The 10,833-nt window shown below is 36.1% G+C and overlaps 1 protein-coding gene across 2 annotated transcripts; it reads left to right on the top strand.

Annotated features, from left to right (window-relative positions):
- The first annotated feature begins 4,860 nt into the window (after positions 1–4,860).
- On the top strand, positions 4,861–10,621 carry rab34a (RAB34, member RAS oncogene family a). Of its 2 annotated transcripts, none has more exons than XM_082179617.1 (11): positions 4,861–5,096; positions 5,708–5,771; positions 5,886–5,977; positions 6,051–6,119; positions 7,079–7,180; positions 7,266–7,330; positions 8,724–8,775; positions 9,091–9,172; positions 9,337–9,427; positions 9,576–9,683; positions 9,946–10,621. In XM_082179617.1, the coding sequence occupies exons 2-11, from the start codon at positions 5,718–5,720 to the stop codon at positions 10,011–10,013; spliced, it is 783 nt and encodes a 260-aa protein (XP_082035743.1). In that variant the 5' UTR covers positions 4,861–5,096; positions 5,708–5,717; the 3' UTR covers positions 10,014–10,621. The 2 variants fall into 2 exon arrangements, with proteins under 2 accessions (XP_082035743.1, XP_082035744.1); XM_082179618.1 differs by having other exon boundaries at positions 4,862–5,096; positions 6,054–6,119.
- Positions 10,622–10,833: the final 212 nt, after the last annotated feature.

Raw genomic sequence — 10,833 nt, 5'->3', positions numbered from 1 at the left:
AATTGAGAAAACAACAAACGATTAATCTTAAAGAGGAAATAAACATTAAGTGCTTGTAGTTTCAGCCATCGCTCAGGGTTGTGTTTCTTAAAAGCATTGTGAGCTAAGTTGATCTTGGAGAACATTGGTGACAATGGTCAAGTCAGTCACCTTTATTTATATAGCACTTTTTACAATACAGATTGTTTCAAAGCCACTTTACAGTGATAGCAGGAAAATAATAAAGAAAGAACAAAATAGCATCATAGTCCAGCTTAAGTAAGTTAAGTGATGGTTCATTTTTGTTGTAAAAAAGTTATTGATTTAATTCAGTTATATATAGCTGCTCTGGAGAAAAAAGTGATGTCATCGTCTAGCTCAGTTCATATAATGGTGTCAATGCAGGCAGATCAATAATATTGTTGCATCTTCACGATCAACTTGGGCTCACGATGCTTTTGGGAAATGCATCCCAGGATAGTTAAAGCTAGAATGGGGAGGGATTAAGAGGTAGAGCGACAAAGGAATATGGTGATGTAGTAGATTGTGAAATAGCATTTTGGGAGGGTTGGGAAGACCACGAGGTGCCGCTGCTGGTCTATTAAAGACCAGATAACATTTAACAAAGGTTATGTTAACATTACTGGAAGAACGATTGTTCATAAGTTTGAAAGAACCTTGCCAGAACGTTAGGGAAGTTCTGAGTACGTTCCCTGTTGGGTAGCAACCAGGCTTTGATGCTGAACAAACAATTCTGATGTCTGTCCCTAAAAGCTATAACACCATTTCTACATCAGATGCCACCATTGTTGCATCGAACCTCAACAGGTAGAAGCTGTCCACACAGCACATGACAAAGCGACCGTTGCAAATTCATTTGTTCTTCGTACTAGAAGTAGCGCAAGCACTTGGAGTCATCCAAATTGGACGGGGCATCAGTTTACTGTCGGGAATTTGTCATTCTCAAGACAAGTTCTGTCTGTAACTTCTTCCCTCAGCATCTAAATGGCTTCATGTTTTTGATCTATCAAGACCAGATCTTTAAAGTTGATCTTTAAATCACACATTCTTCTCAACACCACATAACACAGGTAAAACCACCATGACCAGTTGGTTTTACACAACCTTACTATTATGGTGTCACTTGATTCTCAATAAGGAGATTGGTCACTGGTGATTTAATGGCCTACAGCTGAGATAAAGTCTAGACAAAATATTTTCTTGGCTTATCTTCACGGTAACCTCCTGACCTTTTTGGCCGTAGGAAGTGATTTAGACCTCAGTTAGATGCTTTTAATTCTCAGAAGCACATACAGGACTATTGTTTGCTATTTTTCCATACATTGAAAGGGAATAGCAAAAAATGTTGTTCCTATGTAAATAAAATAATTATGTTTGATTAATTTCACATGTTCAGGATAAATCATCTTCATCATCTGTTCATGCTGACAAAGTTCTAATATAAAAACACATATTAACCCAAGATGAAACTCTTTCATTTCAAAGGCTATTTGAAATATCCAAGAGCATTTCAAAAAGGTAAAAGTATCAGTACTGTGAAGAATTATAATATGTATAGATATGTTTAGAAAGAATTAGCAACGCCTGTGAGAATGAGTTTCGGCAGTGTCCTTTCGCCTCATATTGTCCTCTTACATTACAAAGCAGTTCCGGTGAGTATATAAACACTGAACATTCCTGATCACTGACTGTCACATTCTGAGGCATGAAACATTTCAAACTTGGATTACCGTGTGCTTTATGGGATGAACCAAATATGTAACCAAGCTGGTTCTGGAAAAGTAAAAGCATAGTTTCAAAACAGTGAGAACAGCAATAAAATAAGTTTCAGCCTACGGTTCTTTTGTTTATAAAGTTCATAATTTTGCTGTATTATATGACTCAAATCTCCTAAAAATGTCCAGGTCATAAAAATAATCTTAGGTTGAGCACAACTGACCTGCATGATTGCATGGAGGAGGGCTAGAAAAAACACTGACCGCTGTGAAGCAACCATGGAGGTTTATGCTGTCCTGTCATGCAAATTACTGGTTAGTTTCCCTAAGAATTTCTGCAGTATCAGCCCTGAGCAATTTCTCAGTTCTCACACTTTAGTGAGACTCAAACAGATTTGATAAAATTCAAATCATGTAAATTTGCTTAAACGGTGACTTTATAACTTAATGCTAATCTGAATTAATTCTACACTGAATTAACACAATGTAATATCTTTAATAAACATTTCAACTAGAGAGTTTTGGCCATATTAGGCTAACACTTGGTGTAACATATACATTATTAATCTGAATAAATTAGCATGCATTGTGCATTTCCATCTTGATGTAACTAGATGGACTAAGCTAAACATATAAACAGAGCAAAGAGACTGTGGTTTAACAGAAACAGAAGTGGTTTGAAAGGTGAAAAGTTCACAAAATGACCTTTTCAAATGTGCTGAAGCCTTACTCTTGGAAGTGTATTTTTATATGCTGCACGTCTTGACATTTAAATATTTAATTACTATTTAAACATCTCTGCTTCAGTCGTCCACAGTCAGAATAACAACATTAGAAACTGAACAATAGGCTGATAGAAACTGCAAATGTGACTGAATAATGAAATGGTTATAAGTACATGTTTTGAAGACATAATAATAATCCATTAGATGAAAAAGAGGAAATTCTTATTAACCTAAAGGTTAACTAAAAAAGATCCAGAATTGTCCTATTTATTGCCGAGTCATGATTAATAGCCTACTGCAAGTATGATTACTCAACAGTAGCCTATCATTTATTCAGCAGAACCATACAGACTACACAAAGACATACAGACATCGACAAAGGATCTGATCTTCACAGTCTGTTCATTTCATTGTCCAGACATCGGTACAACAAAACGAATGTAAAATCTGATATTCTTTCAAGTTCCACCACATTGTAACCAGCTTAGTCTGTTAGATAATGAAGAGCCCTTACCATGATATTTTTTTCTGTCTGCTGCCCTCTTGTGGCTGATGGCAAAAAATAAAATAAATTTGTAATTCTCTTACAAGCGATAATTTCAGCGTATCAACTCTATACAAGATTACATAATTGTATTGATAGATAGCCTACATTTAAATTATTTTCATGTTAAACTTTTATAATGCGTAAAAAGTGTTGTTGGTTTTTGCATTTCACTTACAACACATTGGACTGTTCTCGGACAATTGCATCTTGAAATGATTTAAATTAATATGTTGAGAACACAACGGGTTAAAGTTTCTGTTGCCTAAGGGCAACACTATGCATTATAGGGTTAACATAACACCAAAATCACCGACTCTGGTGGGACTCGAACCCACAACCTTTGAATTACCTCATTTAGCCTAGAAGTCCAATGCGCTATCCATTGCGCCACAGAGCCCTCCCGCTTCAACATATGGGCCACGTGATGCTTCTTCTCCAGGCTTTTGCCTGTCCTGCACTGAGTTTGCATGCTGTCTGTGAGCAGGAATGACAGGTCCTCGGGTCTCTTCACAATGTAGCCTGGTTCAAAATGCAGACGTATACTGTCATAGTCTCCAAACACCAGCCCAAAATACCCAAATGATTTCACAAAATGGATTTGCCCCAATGGATTGCAAGAAGTGCACTGTTTCGCGATTGTTGTTCATTCTTAGATTGAGCGAACATTTAATAAGGCACCGCTGGGATTCGAACCCAGGATCTCCTGTTTACTAGACAGGCACTTTAACCAACTAAGCCACGGCGCCGACCCATTGGCGAATTATGGGCGACTACCTTGTGGAAAAAGCACTAGAGCGCTTGAGAACTGAAAAGAGGTAGGCCTACTAGCCTAGGTAGGCCATACCTTGAACAGGTAGCCTCCATTAGGCCTACAGGAGAGAAAGACGGTCCACTTGTATACAATGGGAGAAATCGCCACCATCAATATGGCAATTAAAAGATCCAATCGCATTTGTCATTGCTGCATCGACTGTTTGCTTACTCTACACGTGCACATTAGCTGGACCATATATTGGACAGACAAACATTTATAAGCAATGTTATTTTAATACAAAGTCATAATGAAAGTAGTCTACATGTTTTAGCCTATCTGACGGTGGCGCTAGAGGTTTTGGCGGGAAACCCTCAAATAGGTCTGGGGACAATATTGTACTCCTCCATTTTGCTAACAGATACATTTCTCTAACAAAAACAACATAAACTGCAGTTTATAATTCCAACATTCATTCTAATCACATAGGCTATAGGCTACATAGGCTACTTCTATTCTATAAATTCATTTAATAAATTCACACAAAAAATGTATAGATTCATCTTTCTTTGCAAAGCTGGACAGCGATATTACGCTAATATTAGGCTATATATTATAATATTATATATTAATGTTAATTTATATAATGTTGTAGCATTATAAATATCTTTACTGTCACTTTTGAATAATCCAATGGATCCTTGCTGAATAAATTTATTTATTTATTATGATTTTTAATCTTACTGACCTCAAACTTTTGAATGCTGCAAATGGGGTAGGCCTAAAACCACTATGGTACAACCCAGAACTTTTTGCAAGGTATGAGAAAAATTATGAAAACAAATATGTTAATTGAGTGCAAAACGTTTCTAAACGATTTTTTAAATTTATTTTTTTAAAGAGAATAAAATATATGGCATTTTTGCAGCGTTTGCGTGTTTAAGGCCTACCTTTAAAAACAGATGACCAAACCCGGTCATAACATTTATAATAACATGTTAACCACATTATTAAAAGAGATGCACGGTAACAACCGTATTATAGTGCCGTATGCGGACATATAACCCTGGGGCTGTAGGGGGCGTTTGTTACCCCTCTTTCCTGGTTTTGGAGAGGACAGACCGGGGGATTGGAGGAGAGGAGACGGATCATCAGTATGCAGTTCCCAGCGCTTCCGTCGGTCGGAGAAGGAATATCCTTCCGTTTTCTTTAGAAAGTTGGAAACTGTACGCGATAGATGAATGTATCTCTCCCTCCAGTTTCTTTTCGTTTTTCTTGCATTTAACTTATAAAGGCATTTCAAACTTCTTTGTCTCAGGAAGAGATCGAGCGCTTTACATTCACAGTAACGTCCTGAGGTAAGAAGCACACGTTTGTTTGTAGCAACAGTGTTACGGAGCACGGATATGATTTTGGAAGGATGGAATGGAGATGAAGGTGGATTAAAGAATGTATCCTTTGTTCTTAAAATGTGACGTTTGGAATGTTTATGTACATCAGATGAGTCATACAACTCATTAAGTAGCTACAGTATTTAATAAATCTTATATTCTTTATATGACTATGTAGCCTTGTGTATAAGCTACACATATTACACCAAAAGTAGACAAAAAAGAGGCACCACAAACAAGGTCAAACACGTTTTGTCACAAATTATGTGTTTTTCTTTGTTCTCAGATTGACTTTGGGATTAACGAAATACAGATTAGTGAGTCATCATCACCCATGCCGCTATTTAGTGATCAAGTAGTCAACTATTTAAAACTAACCAGTTCCTACATATTCGTTGTTCGATGACGGTCAAATTTACACATAAGCTGAACTAAAATAAATATCCTTTTTTTAATTCATGCAAGTCTCCCTCTCTAGAGCCTCATTCTGAGCAGACATTACTCATTCCTTCTTTAATGGTGTGTGCCATGTTACAAAACGCCAAGCTGTGATTCATAACTTTGTGGTTCTCCTGCAGGAACATCATCATGAGTGTACTGCCCCCTGTACGAAAAGACCGCATAATCGGACAGCTTCCTAAGGTACATGTTTTACACACTGCACTGATGGTAGTGCTTGTTCTGAAATTCTTCCATTGGCCCATTTCCTCAAGTGCTTCCTGAAGTAATGAGTGTTAATATTCACTCCTGTTGTAGTGCTTCAGCAAAGGCGCTGCTTTGAACACAGAGAATGAATTCCACAGCAAGGTGAAGACGGCCTGTCAGCAGCAGAGGACAGGAACCGTGGGGTGAGAAGTTATCTTTTGTTTTGCTGAATCAGTGGTTTATGCAGCATTGTTTTATCCTGTGCTTTTTGTCCAGTAGGTTTAAAATCTCCAAGGTCATTGTAGTGGGTGATCTGGCAGTGGGGAAAACCTGTTTGATTAATAGGTGAGTAAAGTTGCAGAATTAACAGATTACGTCAAAGCAGTCAGCTTGCTTTAAGTTAGTGTTTGGCTGAATATAGTAATTGGAAACACTTTATAATAAGGTCTCATTTGTTAACATTGAACTAAAAAGGAGCAATACATAACAGTATTTATTGAAATTTGTCAATGTTAAATGAATAAAAAATACAGTCGTTCATCATTTGTTTATGTGAACAAATAAAAATGTATTATAATAATGTATTAATAGATGTTAAAATGAACTAAGATTAATAAATGCTGGTGAAGTATTGTTCATTCTTAGTTTGTTAAAGCTGCAGTCCGTAACTTTTTTGGGTTAAAAATTATCCAAACTAAATTTTTGAGCAAGTACATAACCAGCCAGTGTTCAAAACTATCTGCTTGCCTTAGCTCGATTCAAAACGGTAAGCTAGTAATAATTCCAGTGGTACTGGTGGATTTCCGCGGGAAATTGGAGCATGTCTTTGCGTCATTACGTCACATCTGTAGACAAAAAGAAGGAGTCTCGGCTAGTAGGCTATATTGCGTGAGGATGTTGGTAGTGGAGATTTATAGCCTTTTCTCACAGCACTTGATATAATGAAACTTGTCAATTTGATGGCGGATCCAGAAAGGTTCAAATGACAATCACCAGTGACAACAGTGAGATTCACCCGTTGTAAAACGCAAAAGACTTCGGACTGGCTACAGAAAAAAAGAGACTGCAACCGGGCCCATGCGAAAACAAGGATAAATATCGGAAGGGCATTAAATGTAGTCTCGTAATTATGAATTAGTTATTCATAATTCTGTGAATAACTGCCATTGCAGATTTCGAACAGAGATGGCGACAAAGAGGAAAAACTACGGACTGCAGCTTTAACTAAAGTTGATAACTAATGTTTAAACCTTATTGTAAAGTTTTACCTATTAATTTAATCTTTTAAAACTTTTTTTCTTTAGATTTTGCAAAAATGTCTTTGACAAGAATTACAAGGCCACCATTGGTGTGGACTTTGAGATGGAGAGGTTTGAAGTTCTTGGGGTCCCCTTCAGTCTACAACTGTGAGTTTGACCCAAATTTTATGATAGCCTAATTATTTCTAAACAAGTTATTTATACAGCTATATTTTTTGTTTTCATTTTTGAGGTGGGACACTGCAGGACAAGAGAGATTTAAATGCATTGCCTCTACATACTACCGAGGAGCTCAGGGTAAGGAATGGTTCACCAGAAAATAACATTAAGGCTACGTCTACATTAAATCCAGATACATTTGAAAACGGCGTTTTCGTTTATAAACGCTCTCCGTCCACACTTGCGTTTTCAGGCATTTTCGGACGTTTCATTTTGGATGAGAAACTTTTGAAAACGCCTGAACACTAAATTCACCTTTACCGCGCATGCGTAAAACCCCACTAAAGATCACTGATATGATTCAGATGGAAAAATAAATAATGCAGTTATCGCGCAATTCTTCTGACAGGATAATTTTATTTAGTCAAATATCTCACCATTCACTGATGCTGTACAAATTTACAGTCGCACGCAGTCACCATATGTTTGGTCTAAAACTCAACTGCTCTCATGTTTGGCCGAAGGACAGCAAATGTGAGTAAATTCTGTCAACTTTGCTGGACTGTGATATGAAGAGTGTGCAATGAAGAATATTGTTAGCAACAGTGTGAAAGTGAATAGCACATAACAGGCACAATACTGGTATAAACATGAATATCTATTGGCACATGACTAAATTTACGTCATCGTTTTTAAATACCACCGGTTTCACAGTCCACACTACAACGTGAAAAGGGCGTTTTCAAATGTATCCACTTTGGAGTGCGTTTTCAAAAAGCTATACGTTTTCATTAATAAAAACGAAGTCTCAGCGGCCGAAACGGAGAGAAAAATATACGTTTTCAAACGAAAACATATTAGTGTGGACATAATACAAACAAACAATATAATTGTTTAACTAATATTTTTATTCCATTTTAATACATTATTTAATGTAACATAATATTAATGTTAGTAATGGGCAATTTTAGGATTTCAATATTGGGGGGCACAATAACAAATTTTAGCAATTTTATTGCACTGAAATACAAAGTATAGCAAGAGTAGGAAAAGTCATAAAGTCTCATGCCAAAAATAAATAAATAAGCCCAGATTTTACAGTGGATGAGAAACCATCTTGAATTGCTCCCGTATCACATTATGTAAACTGCATTTATGACAAAGAACTAAACAGATGCTGATATTATAACAATCTATCAATAAATGCACATACGTTGTCCTCTGCCTCTGACGCTGGCTGTACGGATTGAAGAACACGCTGAATAACAGACTAAAATACGGGGCAGAGCCAAAGCCTGCCGCCGGTTTCATATAAGTTTTAAAGGGGACTGAGGCGATCACAAATTAGTGTACATATTACGGACTTAATTGCCTGGGTGGAAATTTAGGGGGGCTAAAACCCTCCTAAAATGGGCCTAGCGATGACTCTGGTTAGTAATAATAATGAATACGTTTCTTTTCCCATTTACTTTTTTGTGCTCTAAATTTTGAGATACAACAATTAATATTCTTTTTAATTTCCTGTTTCCAGCTGTAATCATTGTATTTGATTTGACGGATGTTGCTTCACTGGAACATACAAGGTAATTTTCCCCCCCAAATATTGCAGTTTTTATTACAAATGATTGATCCACGTGCATCAGTATTTTTTTAAACTTCATATGCCTTCATTAACGTCTCCTCCCCCTTGCAACAATATTTCTTTTCTGATGACGTTTGCACCAGTGTGAGGGTTGAGCAATAATCCCTCACCTCCAGCAATCTGTCACTCACATGATATAACAGCAATTAGAAAACGACCACGATCTAATCAATATACATCTCAATAGGGAAGAAAAGAAGATTTTTTCCATTTCATTCTTGCTTCACACATTAAAATGTATCATCCTCTTCTAAAGGCAATGGCTAGAGGATGCAATGAAAGAGAATGATCCTACAAGTGTATTGCTTTTCTTGGTTGGCACAAAGAAAGATCTGAGTGTGAGTGACCATTTTTATTTGATATCAACATTATATTATTTTATAATTCATAATTGTAAATAAGTTACATATATGACTCCGTAAATGTTTTATATTAAAGTTCAAGGCCAAGTGTTATACAATATATGAGTATATTTATGTCAAATATTGTGTCTTTCCTGCAGTCTCCTGCACAGTATACACTAATTGAGCAGGATGCCATTCAACTGGCAGATCAGATGAAAGCAGAGTACTGGGCTGTGTCCGCTTTGTCTGGTGAGTTCTTAACTAGAGACAAATAATATAGATTAGTATATTTTAATGGGATTTGCAGTTTAAATTTTGCAGTCATATTAAGTATTTGGGAAACCTTAGATCAGCGTTGCTACTGGTAATGTCGTTAAATTATTGTTTTTGTCTGTAGGGGAGAATGTGAGAGAGTTTTTCTTCAGAGTGGCGTCTTTAACATTTGAGGCCAATGTACTGGCAGAACTGGAGAAAAGTGGATCCAGACGGATTGGGGAAGTTGTTCGTAAGTACAATAAGGACATTATTATATCCATGGAATTTGATTGCATCATGAAAAGTTGGCAATGACATTATTGGTTCCTTGCCTGGGTTGCCTGAATTCATTAAAGAAAGTCATTTCAGAGGATGAAAAAGTTATTACATTTTTATAAAAGGTTATGAAACAGTGGTTTTCTGTAGAAAAACGTGGACTGATGAATAGTAGATATAATTAATATTGCATTTGCATTTAAATAAAACATGTTAACTTTTTTTTATCCACACAGAAATCAACAGCAACTCAAATAACCTGTATGCAACTTCCAAGAAGAAACAGCCTAACTGTTGTCAGTAAAGACTGACATTGTGAAAATGCAAACATTTGCACCAAAAAATAAGGGTACCAAAGCAAAACATGCACACAAACTTACATAAACGTACATAGGGAGAATATAAAAAGTGGGATGGACAACCACAGCAGTGTGGTTTATTATTCATAGGGTGTAACTGAATATCCGCTGGATAAAAGAAAACATTCGTTTGTTGGACAGCCTGAGGTTTGCATTTTTTGTGGCAAAGGCGGTATTCTGTTTTCCCAAGACGTCTATGCACAATTTATGCATAATAGTTGTCAGTGATTAATTATTATATTGTGTTAATTACAAAGACATATTTTATTTCACATTTTTGCTAAGTTTACCATCAGCACTGATTTTAAAAGGTACATAAGAGGATCATGCATGAGTTGCACAAAAAAGCAATAAACAGTGATAACTGTATTTTTCTATATAAAGAATCCTGTTTATTAAAAGGGTCATTTATCTTGAAGTTATATAGGAATTCATTCATATAGCTTCAAAATGAATTTTGCTATAAATACTTTATAAGTGTTAGGACATGTATACATAGTTTTCTGTGATTGACATTTTTATTCTAAATAAAATGCTTTTCCTTTTTCTTAAATGAGCCATTTATTTATTTAAAAACCTCTCACAATGAATAAAAGGGGTTGTTTTTTCCAAAAGTCCTAATATTAACAGTATTGTCATGTTACAGGGTTTCTGCGGGTCTTAATTCACCCTTACAAAAATGAAAGCCTTGAAAATTTCTTAAATCAGAGTTTATAATGTCACGCCATTAAATGTTGCATGCCTGGCAAAATTTGTATATCTTCC

Source organism: Leuciscus leuciscus (genome assembly GCF_965113295.1).
Source record: "Leuciscus leuciscus genome assembly, chromosome: 9".
NCBI lineage: Eukaryota > Metazoa > Chordata > Actinopteri > Cypriniformes > Leuciscidae > Leuciscus > Leuciscus leuciscus.
The sequence above is the reverse complement of the archived record's forward strand: the minus strand, read 5'-3'. Positions and strand labels throughout refer to the sequence as shown.

Excerpts from the sequence above, each read along its gene's own strand:
- rab34a (XM_082179617.1), top strand. The coding sequence starts at position 5,718 with ATGAGTGTACTGCCCCCTGTACGAAAAGACCGCATAATCGGACAGCTT. Across the intron at positions 7,331-8,723 it reads ATACTACCGAGGAGCTCAGG|CTGTAATCATTGTATTTGAT; the intron begins GTAAGGAATGGT and ends TCCTGTTTCCAG. Across the intron at positions 8,776-9,090 it reads GCTTCACTGGAACATACAAG|GCAATGGCTAGAGGATGCAA; the intron begins GTAATTTTCCCC and ends CCTCTTCTAAAG.